General features: G+C 33.5%; 2 protein-coding genes across 2 annotated transcripts; both read right to left on the bottom strand.

Annotated features, from left to right (window-relative positions):
• Positions 1-456: 456 nt before the first annotated feature.
• LOC126812076 (chitotriosidase-1) lies at positions 457-4,601 on the bottom strand. The gene is made up of 9 exons (XM_050538257.2): positions 4,464-4,601; positions 4,199-4,238; positions 3,810-4,023; positions 2,507-2,756; positions 2,105-2,229; positions 1,890-2,013; positions 1,577-1,762; positions 1,248-1,364; positions 457-967 (listed from the first exon to the last, which is right to left on the bottom strand). Exons 1-9 carry the CDS (start codon positions 4,479-4,481, stop codon positions 818-820), a joined length of 1,224 nt encoding a protein of 407 aa, XP_050394214.1. The 5' UTR covers positions 4,482-4,601; the 3' UTR covers positions 457-817.
• A 5,098-nt stretch (positions 4,602-9,699) lies between these two features.
• On the bottom strand, positions 9,700-22,124 carry LOC126812080 (ragulator complex protein LAMTOR3). The gene is made up of 6 exons (XM_050538261.2): positions 22,010-22,124; positions 20,414-20,448; positions 19,927-19,985; positions 14,054-14,187; positions 13,336-13,399; positions 9,700-12,263 (listed from the first exon to the last, which is right to left on the bottom strand). The coding sequence occupies exons 1-6, from the start codon at positions 22,016-22,018 to the stop codon at positions 12,190-12,192; spliced, it is 375 nt and encodes a 124-aa protein (XP_050394218.1). The 5' UTR covers positions 22,019-22,124; the 3' UTR covers positions 9,700-12,189.
• Between the last annotated feature and the right edge of the window lie 1,078 nt (positions 22,125-23,202).

Genomic DNA, 23,202 nt, shown 5'->3' with positions numbered 1-23,202 from the left:
CGGAGAATCATTCCCTAACTGAAGATCACTCCAACTTATTTTCAAGTCGGTGATGTCTGACAGACATCAGGTCATTGGGTACAAGCCGTATAATTATACATCCTATAATAGGCTTATATCTAATCCGATTTTATATTTCATCTTCCGCGCAAATGATATTAATAAAATATACTACCTACATCAAATTGCCATATTCGATTTCACTAATACCCTAAATATATGTACTTGTGTATTTTATTTGGTGTGTGTGTGTATGAGCATAGCTAGCTTCTGATTTAATGTATATGTATGGGTATGAGGGCGAAGGGGGTATGACAAGATTATTATATAAGGGCAATCTCTCTAATAGTAAGATAAACCAGGATGCGATCACCGTATTTGTTTCGTATAGACTGATGTTAAAATACAACAGACTATAAATTACATAATGGTGTCATTAACACTGCCAAGTCAAAATTGTAAGTTGGTATACTTTTATTTACATATATACAAAGATTGTTGTGACATACCAAATATATAAAAGTTCTCTACCTAGAACATCATTTGCATTCTTTTAATATATACATTTGCTTTTTTCAGTTTTCTTAATGATTAGTATTCTTATTATTGAACATTTAACAACACTATCTAAAGCGATAGTCCCACCAGAACTATATTCGGTAATTGGACAACACTGTGTGAAATCTAATCCTGGATTTCGTGCATATCACCGGAGGTCGCTTTCAACCACTTCATTAAAAATAGTCTTCTTTAATATTAAAGGTTTCCGCATTCATTTTATTGTTCAAGGAAAAAGACCACATAATCCGTAGCGACACTAGCGTGCTGGGATGGAATTTCCTACAAGTTGCTTATGTAATGTAGATAACATAGGAAATCGACCAGATCCACACGAATTGAAAAAATCATCTGATGGCATATTCCAGAACATCACCCCACCAATACTACGGTTCTTAATAAACTTCAACTGAAATGAAATATTTCAATTACATTTGGCATTTCATAATGGATCGGAAAGTAGTGCTAAGGAAAGGTCAAATGGATATATACCCAAGGGTCCGGCAAACTATAAACCATGTGGATATCACATCGGTAGAAGCGAAAGTTATATAAAGCTATTTCACACACTCGAAAAGGAAAAATCCACCTTTTAGCGTTTCTGGGCTATTGTAACATATTACTGTCCAGTCAGGAAGGGTTAAATATGAAATAATAAACACACATGATTTACATTTAACGACACATACCTTCTCATTAATACTTCTTTCATTATCAAAACTAATCCACTGATTATTATACACCATAAACGGTACTTTCTGTATATCATCCCAAAATATATCAGCATCTCTGGCAATATCACAAATCTGCGAAAACATTGACAGGGATAGGAACTTTTCATGACAAAAGGTGAACAAATCGGGAAATTTTAAACGCATATTCGATTGGCAATTAACTTGGAAAATAACATGCAAAAAGACACCTAATTCTCTGCTGAGTGTGCATGTGTTTTCACTACCAATCTCTACTCCTAGCGATGTTTTCGAATATTAATGGGTTTAAAAGTGTAAAAGAATACCTCATAATAGGTAAGTCCACCAGCATCATGTGATATTTTACCAGGTCTGCCAGGTCCGATAGATGGTCTACCAGGTAACGTATTGTTATTTACATCTATAGTAAATGTTCTCGCATAGGGAGAAATACCAACATTTATCTTACTAGGTGGTGTTCCATTTTCCATCCAATAATTTACAGATGCATTCTACAAGAACAGTAAAACAATTAACACCTTCCAATTGGTTTAACATGAATGACAAATTGTCTTATAAAGTCTTTTATTCCAAGATCAGAAATCTGGTTGAAATTTGCAAATAAAGTATTTTACTTACTACGTTGTTATAAGCAAAAGAACCTTGTTCATCCGCTCGACCATACAATGGTGCACAATGACCCGTCCATCCATCCCAATGACCATGAAAATCATAGGTCAACAGATTCAAGAAATCAACCTGTCTATAAGATATAATTCATCAATATCAGTGGTCTGTTAAACTAAAACTAGTTTTTAAATTGTTTCTCATAAAGTACAAAAGAAATTACTTACTCAGTAACAGTACCTATTTCATAAGCATCATCTATAATATCTTTAGTAGCAGCAACAGTAGCTGATAATATTAATGGTATAGAACCTGTCTGGGTAGATTCTAAACGGAACGATTCTCGTGTTTCCTATAAACAAAGTAATAGTAGCTTGAAGACATTTCATAATGATACATTATAAAAAAATGCCAAGGTTTGGTTTATTTTTGGAAATATATTTGTTAATTGGTATGTTTGATCAAAAGGGAGGTATCCGCGAAGTACAATGTCGAATAATATAATAGGTTCTAATGTACCTCTTTCGTTTAGATCAAAATAAATTCTAAAATTGAGTTGATCAGTCGAGTTTATTTAAGAACGGTAAATTTTATTGCAGTTGTATGTGAATTTACTAAATTTCTTTTACCTGCAACAATTTAGAAAACTTCTGCTTATCACTGCTTTTACTTCCACGTTTAGTAGGATATTCCCACATGATATCTAAACCATCAAATCCCCAGTCTCTCATAAATCGTATAGCGGATTCTATAAATACAGCTCTAGTTCCCTTCGTCTGAACTATCTGTGCAAATGATGGACTTAAAGCATATCCACCAGCAGAAATCATTGTTTTCAGTTTAGGGTTTTCATTCTTCAAACCAATAAACTGGGGGTACCTAGGGCAAAAGAAAAGGCTTACTGATAGAAATGAAAGATAAAGACCCTCAGTGTCTTTCCGTATAGGAACCCATTGCATTTGGGCAGGTGAATACGTATATCTTTAGTTCATAAGTTATAAGCATACGCGTTTCCAGATGGGGGTCCGTCCCCCCCCCCCCCATCTCACCCGCCAGTTCGCTCGGGTTATATTTTTTTCTCGAATATTCATCGAAATAACGTCGAATAAACAAACGTGCGATACAATGCCGCTGCTTTGGCCACATTCCACTCTAATCTTATACACGTATACACCTAAATAAGAACAAATAATTATAATTTCAAAGCTTCCGATTTTGGTATAAAATTAACGGGTAATCCCCAGGACCTCACACCAAAACTTGACTTTGTATCCACTATGTACCCCCCCCCACCCCCCCGCTGCTAAAATTCCGGGTCACATCTCTGGTCAGTCATTTAAAACTCGTCGTATGTGTGTTGACTTTATACTGAACTATTTCGCCTGAGAATCATACTCCGCGTAGTGTTTCGTTTGATTAGTTTTAGGGAAGGCCCCTGAATAAAAGAAGGGCTGTCATGTTAATTTGCTTGAGGATAGATTCGATTGAACGGGAAGAATAGACACACTCACTCCAAAGCGCAAGTATTAGAAGCTAATCCAGCAATGGCCAGAGAGGGATTTCTCGGGCCATTGCTTCAGGAATATGACTGAGAATAGGCTTTGTCGACTCCCCCTTTTACGCCACGGAATATAGCCCTTCCACTCTTGTTCGAATTAATTGCATCACCCATCTTTAATTATCGAGTTAATACACACAAAAAAAATCATAAAGACTTCACTATTATCATTATGTATAAATTGGTTTGGCGAGTAGAAACAAGGTAAAAATAAATCTGTCACTTGACCTTTAATTGAGATATTGTATAAGCTTTCTTCTAACTTGAAATTGTTTGAATTCCGAATCGCACATTTATTACTAATCTAAATGGTGAAACGAACCAGGGAATTAACTTTATATATAACTAATAATATGTTGATAGCGATAACTTACATTCCAGTTGACCAATGTGAAGGTAAATCATTCCATTCTGTCGTCCGTATGGTAAAGTTAACATTAACACCAGCATGAGCGTATACAAGATGCGTGCATAATTTCGCATTAATATCCCTTGGTTCGAAACTCCCTTGCCCCGTTCTGTATTGCGCCCAGTTTGTATAATAACAAACAACACGTCGGGGTTGAGGTCGAGGTTGCGCTTCAAATCCTAAAACATCAATAAATATCATGGCTTACAAATGTATTAGAACTATTCCCGACGGTTGACATCACATGAAAGAAAGTTTTAATTTCATCAATGAGCACATCCCTAGCATAAAATTTTAAAAACATTAGCTCCTGTTTTAAAATAATAAAATAATATATTCAATACTATTACTTACTTTCTAATATAGATAATATCAACCATACACTATAAACTATCTGTAAAATTAATATAGATAATATCAACCATACATTATAAACTATCTGTAATATTAATTAATAATTACAACCATACATTATAAACTATCTGTAAAATTAATAGTTACAAACGTTAGTTTACATTTCGTTTTTTTTTTAAAATTTGGTTTATAAAATTGAATGACCGACCCTAGAAAGTAGTAATTTAAAGATTAGATAATTATTGAAAACCAAATAAAAACTTACGATATGTGTTATATCCATTGTATATTATTTTTGGAAAATGTATTAACAGAAACAATTCATCAAACCTGATAAATTTCACCTAACACGGTTATATATTTCGGAAGAAATCAGCACGAGTTAATATAGCCCTAGTCTACCTTAAAGACAAAACACTGTGACGTATGATTAAAGTAACACAATAGCTAATATTATTCTCAAGAAGGAAATACTTCTGATCCCATTTGATGTGGACGGAAAAAAATAGACGAATAACTTCCAGTGTATCTCTTACTTCCTGATTCTAGTCATGAGACAGGTTAAGACTAGATTAGTATTCTCTATCTCTTGTTTTAATTAATCTTATTAATTATTGCATACGTCTTTGTGATACCTTTCAATCTTCACTGGTTGACTGCTATATTTAGAATGTTTTTTTTTAACAAAATGCTTGTGTTACAGGTGTCTTAATACATAAGCACACTCTTATTTATGTCACATTTCACAACTTTACCGCTAATCTAGATGACTAAGGTCTTTATCAGATGGGTTCATACGGTAAAGGCACTCTTTTTATAGAATAAGCTCCCATCCTTTGTTAAACAGAAAACTTAATTTTCTAATCTTAAAGATTAATTTCCCTTTTTTTCGGGAGTGGGGGGATTTGCATTTATAGAAGATAATTTTCGGTTGTTTAACTGGTTTGGCCAGATACCAGAAACTGTCCACCACAGGAATAGCTAACAGGAGCGCGTTACGTAAGCAAGGACAAGAGTTCGGGTTAAAGGACAATATTGGTGCCATGGTCATTATCACATATGTGATAGAACTGGTTAAACACGTTCCAAATATTATTTTATCACAGAGATCATTGCTACGATAGATGCGTAATCAATGCTTTAACAATCGGAAGTGACGAACGCAAAAGGAAAACAAAAGTTATCCCTCTATATAACTGACCGAAGTGACGAGTGATAACAGATAATGGGAGAATTTCTACTCCCTAATAATTCCTTCGAAGACCAAAAGTTGTTATATAAGACTGTAAGAGTATATCTGACAATTCAAAAAAGTAATTGAATGTCATTAGATAAGAGAACACGAGAAAAATAGAAACAGTCTGTACATTCACGTGTGTTTATTCATTCTATACTTATAACCAGCGGCTTCCAGGCAGGATACGCCCACATTTTCCAAGAGATGGTTAGAGAACAAATAAAATCATAATCTTTAAGTAGTATTTAGCGATCGGAAACACATTAACAGTTTTTATGGGATACAATCACTAGTTTTATTCTAAAAGCACGACGTTTCGACAAGTATCCTCTTATCGTTATCAAGCACAATGACATTTAGTAAACTTGAGGTCAATATATATGAAATTCATAGTGAAACCATCTACATGGATTAAAATAACAGTAACAAAAATAATATAAGGGGTAAAGGATATTTAACAAAAACAACAAGCACAACAAGGTAATTTGCTGGCTGGATAAACTCTAATGCATGAGTAGGGGGTTATTAACTAGTATGAAGCCCTTCAAAGGGTGCTATGAATAAACAGGGTAAAGCTGATTAGACACTGATAGTGAGGCCATATATGCATAAATTAAATATGATATGAATTTATAAATACAAATATAACAATACACAAATAATAGACAGGTTTGGGATGATTTATAATAGCGAAAACTTAATCAAAAAGCGGGTGGGGAGGATTTTAATACAACCAAGGGTGCTAAATTACCACAGTTAAATTATATTATGCAGATTAAATACTCAAAGCCAATGGTAAGCAACAACCAATTGTCCCGATTCAACCGGAAGGAGTCGTCTATCAAGTAACTTGTTCCTGTAATCAAACATACATTGGGGAAACGAAACGACCAATTGAAAAAAGAATAACAGAACATAGGTCCAAAGCTGCCACTAATAATTCAGCCATAGCAGAACATCTACAGAACCACCCACAACATCGAGTTAAATGGAATGAGGTCCTAATACTCACTGCCAACCAACAGAACAAGAAAACCAGGAAGATCCTAGAAGCTATAAACATCAGAAGATATTCACCCGAACTTAATAGGGACTTAAGGCTTTACATCCTCAGGGCATATGATGATGTTATTAATCTGCATAATATAATTTAACTATGGTAATTTAGCACCCTTGGTTGTATTAACCCCCCCCCCCCCCCCTTTTGATTAAGTTTTGTCTAGGATATCACCTTAGGTGGAAGTGAACGTAAAACCCCAGAAACCTACCTACCTATCTACTAAATGTCATTGTGCTTGATAACGATAAGAGGATACTTGTCGAAACGTCGTGCTTTTAGAATAATACTTGTGATTGTATCCCATAAAATCTGTGTTCTGTCAAATTAAATCAAAAGCAATTTTGCGTACAATAAGGGGCCATAATCCAGATAGTTATGGTCTGAAGTGCGCAAATATGGGAAGGGACATAAACATATATTTTAAATTTCATCAAAATGGATAAAAATTGTGACCTCTAGAGGGTCCACATACTTCCTATTACATAGATTTTTACGAAATTCAAACACAACCTTCATTGATGTGTAACGGTGATATATTTAAACCTTTTTTTAAAATTGAATACAAATTGTGACTTCTAGCGGGTCCACAAGCCCAAAATATGATTTTTCGAACAATCAGGGGCCATAATCCAGACAGTTACGTTCGGATATGCGCGATTATCGATATCAGGAACCAAGATCTTTGTGACATAAACATGCATTTAAAGTTTCATCAAAATCGGATTTATTATGGCCTCTAGAGGGCCCACAAACCTTGATATACTATATTTTTACACTATTCGCGCACATCCGGCGACCATTTTGTCCGGCAGTTTTGGTCCGATTTTCATCAAATTCAAACTCACCCTTCATTACCGTGTAACAATGATAAAATCAAACCTTTTTTTAAATCGGATAATTGTGACCTTCTGAGGGACCACAAGCTTAAAAGGGCGATTTTTCGTACAATCAGGGGCTATAATTCAGGAAGTTATGATCCGATATGCGCAAATATCGACAGGAACCAAGATCTTTAGGTTATGAACATGCATTTCAAGTTTCATCAAAATCGGATTAAAATTGTGACCTCTACAGGGTTCACAACTTTTATATACCCTATTTTTACACTTTTCGCGTACAAGCGGCGGCCATTTTGGTCCGATTTTTTATTATGGTGTTACGGTGAGATAGTCAAACGATTTTTAAAATCAGATAATCTGTGACCTTCAGAGGGACCACAAGCTAAAAATGGCGATTTTTCGTATAATCAGGGACTATAATTCAGGAAGTTACGATTCGATATGCGAATTAAAATTGTGACCTTTACAGGGTCCACAACCTTTATATACCATATTTTTACAAGCGGCGGCCATTTTGTTCAGCAACTTTGGTCCGATTTTCACGAAATTCCAACTCAACCTCCCTTACGGTGTAACGGTGATATAATCAAACGGTTTTTTAAATCGGATAATAATTGTGACCTCCAGAGGGACCACAAGCTAAAAAAAACCCCCAAGATCTTTGGGTTATAAACATGCATGTCAAGTTTCGTCAAAATCGGTTCAAAATTGTGACCTCTATAGGGTCCACAAGCTAAAAGCGTTATTTTTCGTACAATCAGGGGCCATAATCCATTCACATTAAAAGCAGGCAAGATCTTTTGGATATAAACCTATATTTCAAGTTTCGTCAAAATTGGATAAGAATTGTGACCTGTAGAGTGTCCACAAACAATTCTGGACGGACGGACAGGGGCGACGACAATATACGTCCACATGAAAATGTGGGCGTATAAAAACATGGTAATGCACGGACTTTTTCTATTTTTCTTTCATGTTCTATTATCTAGTGACAGTCAATTCTTTTTATGAATTGTCCTTTCACAGTCTCACACAACAACTTTTGGTCTTCGAAGGAATTATTAGTGAGCAGAAATTCGCCCATGTATCTGTTATCACTCGTCACTCCAGTCAGTTATATAGAGGGATAACTCGTGTTTTCCTTTTGCGCTCGTCACTTCCGATTGTTGAAACATTGATTGCGCATCTATCGTAGCAATGATCTGTGTGATAAAATAATATTTGGAACGTGTTAAACCAGTTCTATCACATATATGATAATGACTGGCACCAATATTGTCCTTTAACTATAGCTTTTAGAAAGATACGTCCACAGTAGCTAAGTCGCCCATGCAGTCAACAAGGTGTGTCCCATATTTTTTTTCTTTTGGCAGTAATGAAGACATTTACAACACATTAAAATCTGATTACGAGTAACTACTAACAACCCAGTAAGTATTTATCAGAAATCATTAGGATTTGTCTGTCTTCTAGTTCTGCCCTATACTAACGTTTAGTATGCAAAACATTTAATATCAAAGGTCCTAACTCTGGAAGTAATTATCGGAAATCAGTAGGATTCTTCGTCTCCTATGAAGGCTTAAACACTGTACATCAATTTAAAGTCAATCGGATAGTAACTTTAACCTATAGAGTCTTCAAAAGCAGTTGTGGACGCTGGACCGACGGACGGACAGAGGCGACGACAATATACCACCACATTTCAATGTGGGCGTATAAAAACAATGAGTTGACGTACATTTATTCTGACTTGAAAAACTATGATTAAGTATAATTTTCGATCTCAGTTTACACAGGATGGATGAATGATTTACTAAATTTCCAGTAAAAAAATCGGATGAATGGCAGGTCTAATTATTTTATTCGAATGAAAGTTAAAAAGTCAAGACCTCTTGTCGTGCAAAAGTGCCCGTTGACTGGGCGAGAGGTCGAGCTGAATGGTTCGCGCTCGAACTCATGATGGCTATCTCTTTGATCCTGATCCTGTCTCAAAGAGTAAACAACTATGCAAGTCTAAGTTCAGGCTTTTGCTTTACGAGAGCGAGCCTTAACTTCGAACGGCTAATTAGTCAGGGGCCTGTTTCACGAAATTTTAACTAAGATAAAATCCAAATTTTAGTAATTTGATTGGATAATATTAGATTAATTTTAGTGCTTAGACAATCAAAATTGAAGTATCTACTAAAATTTGGATTTATCTTTACTTAAGATCTTAGTTAAAATTTCGTGAAACGGGCCCCAAGTAAGGTTCCTTGGCGAAAAGCGGGTCGGTTTAAAATTAGTGGATAACCGTGGTAATTCTTGATCTAATACTGGGGAAGAGTGGGGAACGGCATGTATTCTTTAATAAAATAAAGACAAGATATAAAAGATTCTGGTGTATTGAGATATAGATAATATGACAACAATAATAACATATATTATGTATATCTTACAATATAAATCTATATAGAAAGTTTTAATTACTGTGATCGTGAACTTACTTAATAAGACATTATTCGCAGTATGGCTAATTCTCATAAAGGCATGACTGTTAGGGATTAGCTGACAAACTGATAGACTCCTTAATCAGCAAGTATAAGTAAACTCTTTGTAATTGAGTCAAAGTAGATGGTCGCAGCTACATTGTTTCATCAAATTGCTTTTTGAAACATAAAATGGCTGCAGCTGACTATAATTTGCCAAATAACAAGGAACTTTTTTATTTTTGTGTTTTTACCAATTTTCAACCCTTAAAGTGTAAATAATTTAATTAAATCAACCTGGACATAAAATAATAGTTACTATATTGGACTTTAAATCTGGAATAAACAACAACAGCAACATCCCTGGTGTAGATTATTCCAAACAAAATTCTTTCTTCAGCATCTTGATCTCAAAAGTTAACTTATGCAACATACACCCACTAGCAGTTAGCAGTTCTAGCAGTTAGCCTTTCTCATTAAAATAAGATAGACAACCTATATCAATTTCAAAAAGATATTAAGGTTATTGTCGCCTCTATTGGGCTAACAAAAAATGTTAAAATAGACCAATGGATGGATCACAGACAGATGCACAGACAGTGGCAACAACACAATAGGACAACATTCAAATGCTGACATATAAAAAATATATAAAAGATGTAATTATATGGTGATCCTATTAGATACCAGTACAAGTATTTTCTTTCTTAAATAGACAATATAAATATGTATACATGGAAGTCTCACAATTGTTGTAGATATTTAATCTCTCGTTTTTAAAGATATTTAATTCTTTCAACAATTTTATGTAGTTAGTATTTCAGCTGAAAATGTTATAATAGGGATATAATAATTGGAAATAATATACATAAATACAAATATAAGATTTTCAACCCATTTCTACATGATCACTAACAATTTAAGCAAATTCAAATTAACATACAATCAATCTGATTAAAATACAGATCTATATTTCGTTTTGTTTTTTTATACTTTCGATGGCCTACACTACATGAAGATCTGAACAGTTGTAGGAGTCGTACGAGCAGCTTTTGATCCTGTGACATCAGACATTGATAAATCAATCAGTGTTGACATTTCTAGTGGTTTACCCACAGTTCCGTGTATGGCACGCCAAGAAGTCGCTGTAACAGATGGTTTCATTGGCTTATCCCTCGCGCCATTCAGAATGCTTGTTATACAACAACTCTTCCAGATCCTAGTGTAGTACAGACAAATAAAACAAAATTTTGAACTATAAAAAACGAAAAGAAATAGGATCTGCGTTTTAATCAGATTGACATACCATTAAATACCAATTCTCAATATAGTTATAGTTAGTTCGAAAAAAATATTCTAAAACTTTGACATTTTGCCTTTATTAAATACTTTTATAACCGTTTTAATTATGAATGCATTTACAGACAGTCTATCTCCAATAATTTATTTATATTCTATTTTTTGACAACTATTTGCATTTTAATTTAATGACTAGTAGTATATACAAGCAAGATGTCAATAATAAACAAACAATAACAATGATGAAAAGATATTAACAGAAAATAACAACAAACAAAGTTTCCTCAAGATAGTTCAAATCTGTATTTTAAAACAAGCTTAATATGTACACCGACATTCAGAATGTAGTTTACTATACTACAAAATACACTATTTGTCATTTTTAATGAATGCTGATACTTCAGAAAAATTAGAATAACTCTGACCTAAATAAATCTAATCAATTCTACTTCCTGGAACAATAATAAAATTTTGCAACTTAAATTCGATATTAAAAAGTACCTCCAGCCAATGTTTACATTTCGTTTTGTTTTTTGTTATATATCCAAATATGTATAACCATATACTGCAGTACAGTTCAACTATATGCATCACAATACAAGAGTTGGCATATCAATATTTTTTACTCTACTTTCACTTTATTTTCAAATAGACTGTTTCATGTTTTTTCTTTAATTTAATTATCTACACAGATTTATTTCATTTGATTAATTAAAACTCTGCAAAACATTTTTGTAAAATATTGATAATTTTAAACCTCTATTTACTGGTATTTTACAGTAGTAATCCAATATTCTAACCAAATCTAATATTTTATTTTTTAAAAAGTTCAGAAAATTATGGAAAATTGCACCAACAGGTGGTTGTCATCTAATAAAAATATGCTTTCTCCTGAAAATGGATTATTTTATAATATATTGCAATACATATTCCAATACACATTGATGTATATATATTGCCCTATGATACTGGATGGCAATACAAGAATCAGATATTTTTGCAATGGTTGTTCATAAAATAGAACGATCTGAATTGTATACAAAACATAATACAATTTATCTATATAGAGATGAATATTGAACTGTCTTTGTTCATGTCATCTGAATAACTTTGGTTAAATCTATAAATATTTCTTCAAATTCTTTTTCTAATTTTAAAATGTCACCTGAAAGTAAAATAAAATAAATACAAACAAACCTATATGTAGATCTTCATTCAAGGCTACCCTTTCAAGGTATTTCCCTGTACCCATGAAACTTTTCAACAGAAGTCCAAAAATTTGTACATCAAAGGCTGACAAACTCTACAAATTCAGGACAGTCGCAGAACTTTTAAAATAGATTTAATATGTAACACTCACTTTGCTGATAATATTATATGATCAGACAAGTCTTTCCCCGAGATATAAAAAAAGAGCTGGTAATAGAAATAAGAAGCAGAATGAAACAACAAAAGTGATGATGTGTGAAACACTATTATATTTTCCAAAGGAAGAAAATATAGAAGTCTCTATACTACTGATTTTATTCCAGATTCATGTAAGGGCAGTAACTCCAATTTTTATCTAATTTCTACAATTTGCATTGTGCCTGGAACTTTTAAAATTATAGCATTATTAACTGTATCAGTTTCAGAGATTTCAAAAGTGAAAATGTCAACGAGGAAAACAAATCTTTGTTACATCCATATGTACCATCCTGAGTTTTAAAAATTTATTTGAAGCATTTAGCTCTGTATTGAAATTGTATGTCTGATAATTTCGATAGGGTTCAATCTTATGACTTATTGTCAAGCAGGGACATACAAAAATATCAAGATAAAGAAAATTCTATTGATTTATTTGACTAAAATCGTTACATATTATAATTTCAATACTTTGAAATGGACCAAATTAGCCATTTTTTAAATTTAACAATGAATTGTTTTAGAAACAACCACAAAAAACATTGTTAACATTCAGAAACTTATGAATATGCCTAGTTTCTAAGAATTATTGACACTTCAGTTTATTGAAATATGTTCTACGGGCCACATTTAAACCCTTGGTGGGCCAGATTTGGCCTGCGGATCATATGTTTGACACCCCTGCTGTAGAGTGATGATTTGAAAAGCTGGACAGACAGATATACATATGACGGACACAGGAGGCGACAGTATTATAAGTTCACATAACATATAGCTGCAAAAATTTGGGAAGTACTTTATCAATGAACATCTTAGTAGATTTAGATAAATACCTGTGTTTGCCTCACTAGTGGCTATCATTGTAACTAATAATGGCGACTTATTAATTTGTACAACCTAAAACACAGAAACATTAAATGAAACAAGGCTGTCAAATGAAAATAAAAACATTGTTGAAAACAAATGGATTAATTAATTAGACCCTTTTGTTTTTTTTCTCAAATCAATATTAGACAGACATATATATTCTTTGAATGTCATTAGTCGTGTTCATTGATTAAATTGACGACATTACATTATATCTACAAAATGACCTTCCTGAGTTCCGTCAAGAGACAATGTTAATCAATTAACACACGATGTAAAACTTGATAACATTACGGTAGTCGTAGAGCTAAATATAAATTTGTCATTGATCAGTGTCTACTATGAAAACATGTATATCTCAGACAAAAAAAAGTTGAGCCGAATGTTTAAAACAAATTTTAAATGTCAAATATTTATACTAACAAATTGAATGTTTATAAAAGGAATTTAAAAGATAAATATTTTACTCGGTTATACAAGGTTGGACAGAGGACACTACTGCTTGTCACGTACAAGACGGGAATCAAAACCATGTCACTTGACTCAATGACAAACCCCTTCATCTAAAGCCAATGTCTTAGACCAGTCGTCCACCCCACCCCTTTAAAATATGTACACAAAATATACACCATATTACATTGTCAAATGTATTCATAACATCATTAAATAAGATAAATTTATTACCTGGAAATTTTCATACAAAGAAAGAATAGATTTATTTGTTCCTAATCCTAATTTACTCGCTTGATCACTCATTGCACCAAATACAGAAAGAAACGGTGGACGGGTGGCTTGGTCTGGTACACTTTCATTTGCAACTAAAAAAAAAATCATTGACTATCAGGCCTAAAGATAGGTTGCCAGGCAATGAAACATATATACAGAGTATCTAAGTCATCTGAGCACTGAGCAGTCCATAAGTTGTGTTGCACTACAAATATAAAGCAAAATCTTTATACTTTACTATATAATTCAATTACCGCATTGACAAGACTCTGTGAGATAACCAAGGGCAATAATTCTATAAGTAATTATCACAAATTGTTGTAATCCTTATTCATCACAATAATTGAAACAGAGTAAGTAGATCAGATGACGACAAAGTTAAAGTATTCACAAGGTTCTAGAATGTGAAACAAGGAATGAAATTCTAAAGCTAATTAAAAGAAATTTTACAACTTTGGCAGTCCTCTTCATTTCATTAATAATATCAAGGCAATCAGGTGATATATTTCATTGCTAGAATGTTAACAAGATTCTATAAATAGAAAAACAAGGGCGATAACTATTAAAGTAAATAACAGAAATGGTTCAAAATCAGTAGCATATTCATTTTATTAATTCAAACAATACATATAAATTTCGAACATCTTGACAAGGGAGGGACTGACGAAGTGGATAACAATATAAATCCACATTTCCATGTGGACCTAAAAAAATACACTAAAGAATATATGTAAATTGTGATGAAAATAAATTCAAGGATCATCTAGAATTAAGTTATTGAGTAATGGTAATTTGATGACAAAATTAAATTGTTTATCCTCAAAGTTATCTTTAATAAAAAAACCAGGGAGAGTTTAAATATACACAAGTATGTGTGTGGGTGTGTGTGTGGGTGTGTGTGTGTGGGTGTGTGTGTGTGTGTAATAAATTTCTTACATCAAGAGTGAATCCACAACTAGTTAACTAGTTTGTATTTATTACTCCATTATCAGATAATAATTGTTTTTACTGGGGCAATTTCCAAAAACATAATTTAATTTTCCTTTCTGTTAGCAAAAGTCTTGCAATGACCAACATTAAAAAGATGAGGGTGAGGGTTAAATATATAAAAGTGCAACTTTATCTATAACATGCTTTTGATCTTTGTTTGAACCTACAAAAAACCCATTATCTTTTATTAGATGTGCTAACAGTTATGACAAGCCAACAGTGAGGCTGATGTCCCCCACCGGAACCCCAAAATAAATAGATGACACATATTGATTAATTGCACATTTATCTTTTTCAAAATTATTGAGCAATCAAACTGATCATCTATACTTAGTCTAAACATAAAATGTTCCTGATCAAACTCAGTCAAGGTTTTTATGTACCTGGTAGTGAAAATATACACTAAGTTTCATCACTCTCCATCAGTTAGAATCAAAGTTATCTTGTGCCAAAACATCGACCAATAAAATTGCTTAGTTCTGCTTAGCTTAAGTGCGCAATGTTAATCATTGAACTCAGTCAAGACATTTACCTAATGAACATCTACATCAACTTTAAACATTCTTCCTCAATTAAAAGCAGACTTGTTATGTTCCAAATACTTGATCAATCAAATTGCTTATCGCTATTTAGTCTAAGCAGAAAATGCTCATTATAGAATTTAGTCACGGTATTAATGTAATGAAACTATACACCAAGTTTCCTCACTCTCACTTAATCAGAACTAAAGTTATCATGTCCCAAAGCATCAACCAATCAAATTGCTTATCTCTGCCTACCCTAAGCAGAAAATAGTCATCTTCGAACTCCATCAAGGCATTCAGTCGCGACCATTCAAATTGCTTATCGCTCTGCTTACCCTGAGCAGAAAATGCTCATTATTGAACTTAGCCAAGGTATTCATGATGTAATGAAACTATATACCAAGTTTCATCACTCTCACTTAATTAGAACTAAAGTTATCGCGTCCCAAAGCATCAACCAATCAAATTGCTTATCTCTGCTTACCTTTAGCAGAAAATGCTCATCTTCGAGCTCCATCAAGGCATTCACCTAATAAACACCTACACCAAGTTTGAACATTCTAGCTCAATAAGGAGTGTTATTGTGACCCAAAAAGTGTGACAGACAGAGAGATATAAAACTGCTAGGTTATTCAATAGCTACTAAGTCTGGAATGATTCTTCAATCTTTTAATTACTGAACTTATATCTTCTAATGACAATAATTCAATACATACAGTATAATGTACACTTCCAGCACAGTGGATGACCGACATAGCTGCTACTAAGTCGGGTGACCCAATGACTTGCCTATTAATGTACATTAGCCTTTTTATATTCTAACTACAAATGGATAAGCTCAAGTGTTAACATCAAAACATATACTATACAGGATTATCACTAGAGACATTAACATAAATAAACAATAAATATTAAATACTTAACTAATTAGCTTCTACCCATATGTGCCATGTCGAAAATATAAGCAAACATGCTAATCTTCAAGAGATATTGGAATATTAAATTGTACAATGAAGTTACCAGAGCTGATTGAAAACATATGTGTAAGTTTTTAAAAAGCTATAATTAAGTATTGTAAACACTTGGATGGGATGGATAGCTTCTCTTGTTCAAACATGACTTGTTGTATCTTAATTTTTAAAGTTCAAATTTTCAGTTTGTTTTTTGAAAGGTAAGGATTGAACTAAGTACAATAGATTATGGTAAATTAATTAAAGACTGACCAGAGAGTATAGGAAGAGACCATAGGACAACAGTGTGGCCGGGATAATAGATTTCTGTTTAAAATATGTTGGTAGACCCATATTCCACCGGAAAATATTTCACGCACATGTAACAGTCATACCACCTCCCCTTCATCATTAGCCAAATCAGAGATGAATAGTGGGATGTTAAACCCCATTTCATTTCATTTCAATAGCCATACCAAGAGAACAACTAAGATATATTATAATTCAGTTTGTTATTTGAAAGGTAAGGATTGAACGAAATACAATAGATTATGGTCAATTAGAAATGATGGGCTGCTATTGTCTTGAGTTGAATGAACATAATACATATACATGTACATTTGTACATAGATTATGGTAAATTAATTAAAGACTGACCAGAGAGTATAGGAAGAGACCATAGGACAACAGTGTGGCCGGGATAATAGATTTCTGTTTAAAATATGTTGGTAGACCCATATTCCACCGGAAGATATTTCACGCACATGTAACAGTCATACCACCTCCCCTTCATCATTAGCCCAATCAGAGCTGAATAGTGGGATGTTAAACCCCATTTCATTTCATTTCAATAGCCATACCAAGAGAACAACTAAGATATATTATAATTCAGTTTGTTATTTGAAAGGTAAGGATTGAACGAAATACAATAGATTAAGGTCAATTAGAAATGATGGGCTGCTATTGTCTTGAGTTGAATGAACATTATACATATACATGTACATTTGTGGGAATCATTTAAAGGGACTATCCCGATTTGAACAGGGACTAAAAAATAAATGTCCGAGTACGTATGAAATGAAATGGGGTTTAACGTCCTACTGTTCTGCTCCAAACCTGGGCTAATGAAGACGGGCATATGCCATACAGTGTGCTATGAGGGAAATTTTGCAGGACAGCTGCACTACGGCCTACTCTTATATCAAATTCCAACTGCCAAGGGATCTTTTACGTGCACGCCAATGTGTACACGGGACCTCGGTTTTTCGTCCCATCCAAACGACTAGACAGCTTTCCTTGTCAGCCCCTCCGTCCTGCATCACTGACAAGGGAGAACCACGCCGGAAAATCTGGATGAACTTTCTCGGCCAATGCAGGGATCGAACACCCGACCTCCAGGCTTAGCGAACTAGCGTCTTACCCACTTAGCCACGTGATCCCCACCGAGTACGTATGAAATTTAACCGCCAAAATATAGAGGAGTGACGTATTTACCTTGTCTCAAAATTTCACGTCAAAATATTGAGTCATTTGGACGTGAATGTCAAAACTGCTTATCCGGGCACATAATCCTTTTAAGAATTCGGGTAAATCTTTTCGTTGAATGACTTGATGATCGATTCCCGTTGAAAGGTCTATATAGTGCATGACTCACGTGCTGTACTTGATAACGAAAGGTAAATTTCACCAACACATTATTTTTATAAAAAAAAGTCTTATTTTATCCAGATACCGCATAATACATCATGAGACACTGGTCTCCATTTCCAGATGAAGACTGACAGGTTTAAGTTGTTTGAAAACATATCACAAATATTGAGTTAGTTGCTTGGCCCTTAGGTAGACAATTTTAAGGGATTTTAACACAAAATTAAGCAGTTTTATTCTCCAAAATATTATCGGGATTGGCCCTTTAAACTGGAGAAGCATTTAAATAATCTTTAAATTAGCCTTTCAACATGACCATACCTCACCCCAATGCAAACCAGCTAACTCATTAGAGTAAATCTGAATAAGCTTCTTGGCCAGTGCCTCAATCATGACATAACATAATATTGAAGGGAATTTTTAGACAATAACAAACAAATCACAAGACTAAAACTATAAATCAAATGGTAGGCAGGGGGCAGTTTATTTTCTAGACAGCACAGTAACACACCATGTCCAAAAATTAATCCTTTGGACCAGCGGTTCTCAATCATATTTTGCCACCGCCACACTTTGGAACACATGAAAAAATAGTGGCACACCATGACAAATATATATGAAAAACATTTGAATTTTGCAAAATAAAAACATGGCAAGTTATAGATGGCATACAACCGTAGACACAGACTAGTCATAGACACATAGAATGAATCAAACTAAATAAAGAAAACCACAGTTATGAACTTACTTTATTGCAATGTTTCAAATTTCATCAGTCAAATAGCTGGCTTCTTTAGTGAAAAATTTTCTTATTGTGCCGTTCAAAATTTTGCGGCACACTTAGGAAGATCTCACGACACACTGGTTGAGAATCACTGCTTTGGACAAAGGAGTAGATTTACATCTATCGGTTTCTTTAAAAGAATCCATTGTGAGTTTTTGGAGCTAATTATCAGCGCTAAGCTAAGTGTGTTAAAGATTATTATTTCCAACCTGATTTATGTTCACTGGAATTTATAGATATTTTTGAGAAAGGAAATGAAATCCTACTTTTCTGCACAAACTGGGCTAATCAACATGGGCATACTCCATACAGTGACTAATTTTGCCTGGACAACAGAGCTCCAGCTATGTCAATATGTAACACCAATTGACACAATTAAACACACAATACATGGACTTGGAATTCTCACGCATGGAGTACATAGATCAAGTTTCATATTCAGTGAAATTGAAATAATTTGTACTTTGTTAATTTTTCATTTTGATTTTTATTTATACTATTTTTTAGGAATAGAGGTGATATTTATTTGACTTTTAGTCAATTAGGAATTATGTGAAGTTAACTCCTTGTAAGAATACATTGTTTTATTTTAATTGCTCAAAAGCTGAATTCGCTTGACTGAGTCGAAATTGGGCAGTACCAGTATTTATCCGTTCCTGTTCGTAACTGTACCTTTCAGAGATTAAACACAGTGTGTATTGATAATCCTTATAAGACATATAGAGGTAGATTTCACAAATTAAAAACACTTATATGGATATACTACTTCTGAATTTATTAACATGCTACGTTTCGATACATACAGATATCGTTATCAAGCAAATATTGATAACGATATCTGTATGTGTATCGAAACGTAGCATGTTAATAAATTCAGAAGTAGTATATCAATATAAGTGTTTTAATTAGTGTATTGATATTAAATTACTGAATTACCTTTTAACATAACAACACCATCTCTATCTGTTACAACAATAGCATATAGACCATCAACACTGTAAAATATTATAAATCTTGATTGATAAAATTAATCTTATCCTCACAATAAATTATTCTGATTTTTTATATGAGGCATGATTGTTTAGAGAAGAGCTTAAATCCCTTTAAATGACTTAATGAACCATGCAATTGTCTACCCAATATATTAAAATATCAGAATTAAATAAATATCTATGTCAGGTTTGTAATTACTATGTTTAAGCTTACTCTTCTTCAACTGATTATTAATCAAATTTATTTACACAATAACATCTTATTTTTGAATTTTAATTAAAATTAACACTGAGACAGCGGTTTACACTGTAAATGTAACATTTTTGACAAAATATCGATCGTTCCGTTGTCAATCTTCAGCCAATAAGCATGTGAGAGATTTGTCAAACGGAATCATGTGCTATATGCTATGGAAATGTGCTGTACTTACTTGGCCATAACCTTCATCATATATCTCTTTAAATCCTAGAAAAATAATTACAGTCAAATATACATTATTATGTCAGAATCAGATAAACAGTTTAACATTTTCTATTACCATATCCCTGATCCCGGCGCAAAAAAATAAAAAAATATCTATCTTTATTACTTGGCAAAAAGATAATGTGTTTGGTTGATCGAATTATCTTTATTTCCCCTTTTATTTTATTTCTGTGTGATGTTGATCTTTTAATAAACTACATGTATCTTTGTGTTTTTAATAAGTAACCACACAAAATGTTCGATTGTCGACTGTATATAATTTGATGTAGTATCTTCCAGTTTAGCAAATCTATCTACAGTTAAAGATGGGTTCCTGCGTACAAACTGGGTAATTTAATGGCATATATGGAATAAAAACATATGCAAACTAATTAAATTGTCATAACTTTGCTTCAAATCCTTCTCAAACACGTCACGTGACTTACCTCTCTTGGAAGTCAGAGGAGAATTCATTGCATACATAAGACGATGTTGTCTTTAATCGCTTACTATTTATTACAAATATCGAATCCTAATTAAATTCTCGGATTATCCAAGACCCGCGTCTTTTTCTCTCATTTTTATCTCAGAAAGTGTCGTACGTCTAACTCTTCATAAAGTTTATCAACTTGTACATCAAGCGTTCAATGTTCGCGTGTGACCTTTGACATCACACGTGCAGAAATTCCTAATAATCGGGCTGTTGATCAGGGGAACCCTTACATTTTTGTCTTGTATACGCTCCATGAGTGTTTTTCGGGGAATCCGGTATTTTTCTAGTAAGATTGGATATCTCTACTTTCCATATATACCAAAATTACAATACTTTTATTGGAAATAACCACCCGATAAATACTTTTCTGGGAACCCATCTTTAAACAAAAAGAAGATCGCAGAATGCTGATTATTGATAGGATTCATCCTTGATGGACAGACCCCCCCCCCCCCCAACAGAGAATGATAAAATTGATAGATTTCATGCAAATTTTATCTTACTTCTACATGTACAATGCCTCATCAAAAATGCTAGAAAATGGGTTAATTTTTGTAGAGAACTTTTCGTGCATTGGAATATTCAAATATACAAGGTATTTTAATTTAACCAGGGGAAATTTCAAACATATGACTATGATGAGTATGATGAGTAAAAGTAAGTTCTTAAATAACTTTTAGTTTATTCATCAATTTCATCTGGGACAACAAAAAAAACACCCTATTGTCTTAGCCCACAAACACAACTTTTATCTCTCAGAAATCAGACGTCTTTGGTAAATAGGTTGATCTAAAGAAATTGAAGGAATTAAATTTCAAGTACTTGTGTACGTTATGATTTGATCACGAGTTCTTTAGGAGGATACTAAAAAAGAAAAACAATGTTGACAAACAACACATGTCAATAGAATTCAGTGCATTTATAATATGAGTTACAACATTTTGGATTATCTTATAATATTGTTTGTTTGACTGTTTTGTTTTGGTTTCTTTTTAAATATAAGATTAACTTCGTTGTTCTGCGTTTTTTTAAAGATAAAACATGTTCTATTACGACAAAACTATAAGTTACCTCCATCATCTTGAATATCTTTTTCTTCCAGACTTTTCTTATATGGTATTGGCAATGGGCGTACTGTCTTGACAACCGCGTCTATCCTCAACGAAGACCTTTATTGACTTCAATATAAAACCATTTAACGGGAAATAACTCTCTTCTTAATGTGGATTCAGACGGCATTAATTAAATAATGGCCATAGAGTATAGGACGAGACCACTCGTCACAGATTCGGAATCATAGGGACAGTGTGGCCGGGATTATAGATTTCTGTTTAAAATATGTTGGTAGACTCCATCCTCGGTATCCCCAATGGTTTCATTCCGTTCTACTCCAGTAACCCCTGGGCGGACACGGTTAGGAGTAAGCCTAAATGAGAGAAGTCCAAATTATTCTAACAACAAATAATATAACATTATATTAATTAAGACCGGACCTTTAAATTTATTAACAACAAATAATATAACATTATATTAATTAAGACCGGACGTTTAAATATATAATCTTCAAAAAAAGTAGGGGATATTGAAATGCAAATACCTATGGAGGTTGTGATATGATAAATAGTCATGGACACTTGACATACTTTGAGAGTATGTATGTTCACAGATGAAGAACTTATCGCCCCAACAGAACCACTGAGCTGCACATGCGACACGCAATAGCGCCATACACGTGGGAGGGGTTCATTGTCAAATTTGACACTTTAAGGAAGGGTTGATGAAAACTGCCGCGTGCTGGTTTATCCTATCCTTGTTTGCTTTCCTATCGGTCCTTGCATAAGAATTACTGTTTAGCGTAACTTTGCTTTAGTGTGTTACGTTTAATTTGATCGGGAGACGTGTTCGTCGACGTCAACGTCAACCGACAACACTGCAAGAATTGGCCGTGGCACTGCAAGAGGAGTGGGCCAGATTGCCCCAAATTGTGATTAGGAACATGCCACGACGAATTGCTGAATGTCTGAGGATTGGTGGAGCAATTACTCATTATTAAGACAAAAATCAAAAACGTCCATTTTCACTTTTGACAGTGTATCTCTTTGCGAGTGAAATGGGGCCGTCAGATAATGTTTATGATCATGTGTAGGCAATTGCCCTGTTATTAACATACACTGGTTACCTCTAATAAAAACAGCAGTGCATTTCCGCAGTTTTGTATTGTTTCTGAATATCCCCTACTTTTTTTTAAAAGTGTATGTAGGTTC

The sequence above is a fragment of the Patella vulgata genome, chromosome 2 (assembly GCF_932274485.2).
Source record: "Patella vulgata chromosome 2, xgPatVulg1.2, whole genome shotgun sequence".
Lineage (NCBI taxonomy): Eukaryota > Metazoa > Mollusca > Gastropoda > Patellidae > Patella > Patella vulgata.
The sequence above is the reverse complement of the archived record's forward strand: the minus strand, read 5'-3'. Positions and strand labels throughout refer to the sequence as shown.

Bases quoted from the DNA above. Each gene is read 5' to 3' on its own strand.
- LOC126812076 (XM_050538257.2), bottom strand. The intron at 1,763-1,889 runs GTAAGTAAAATA...CTGTTCTTGTAG, and splicing joins CTTTTGCTTATAACAACGTA to AATGCATCTGTAAATTATTG. The intron at 968-1,247 runs GTATGTGTCGTT...ATTTCATTTCAG, and splicing joins AAAGAAGTATTAATGAGAAG to TTGAAGTTTATTAAGAACCG.
- LOC126812080 (XM_050538261.2), bottom strand. The intron at 19,986-20,413 runs GTAAGTACAGCA...AATATTTTACAG, and splicing joins ATGATGAAGGTTATGGCCAA to TGTTGATGGTCTATATGCTA. The intron at 14,188-19,926 runs GTAATTCAGTAA...TTTTTTTTTTAG, and splicing joins TGGTGTTGTTATGTTAAAAG to TTGCAAATGAAAGTGTACCA.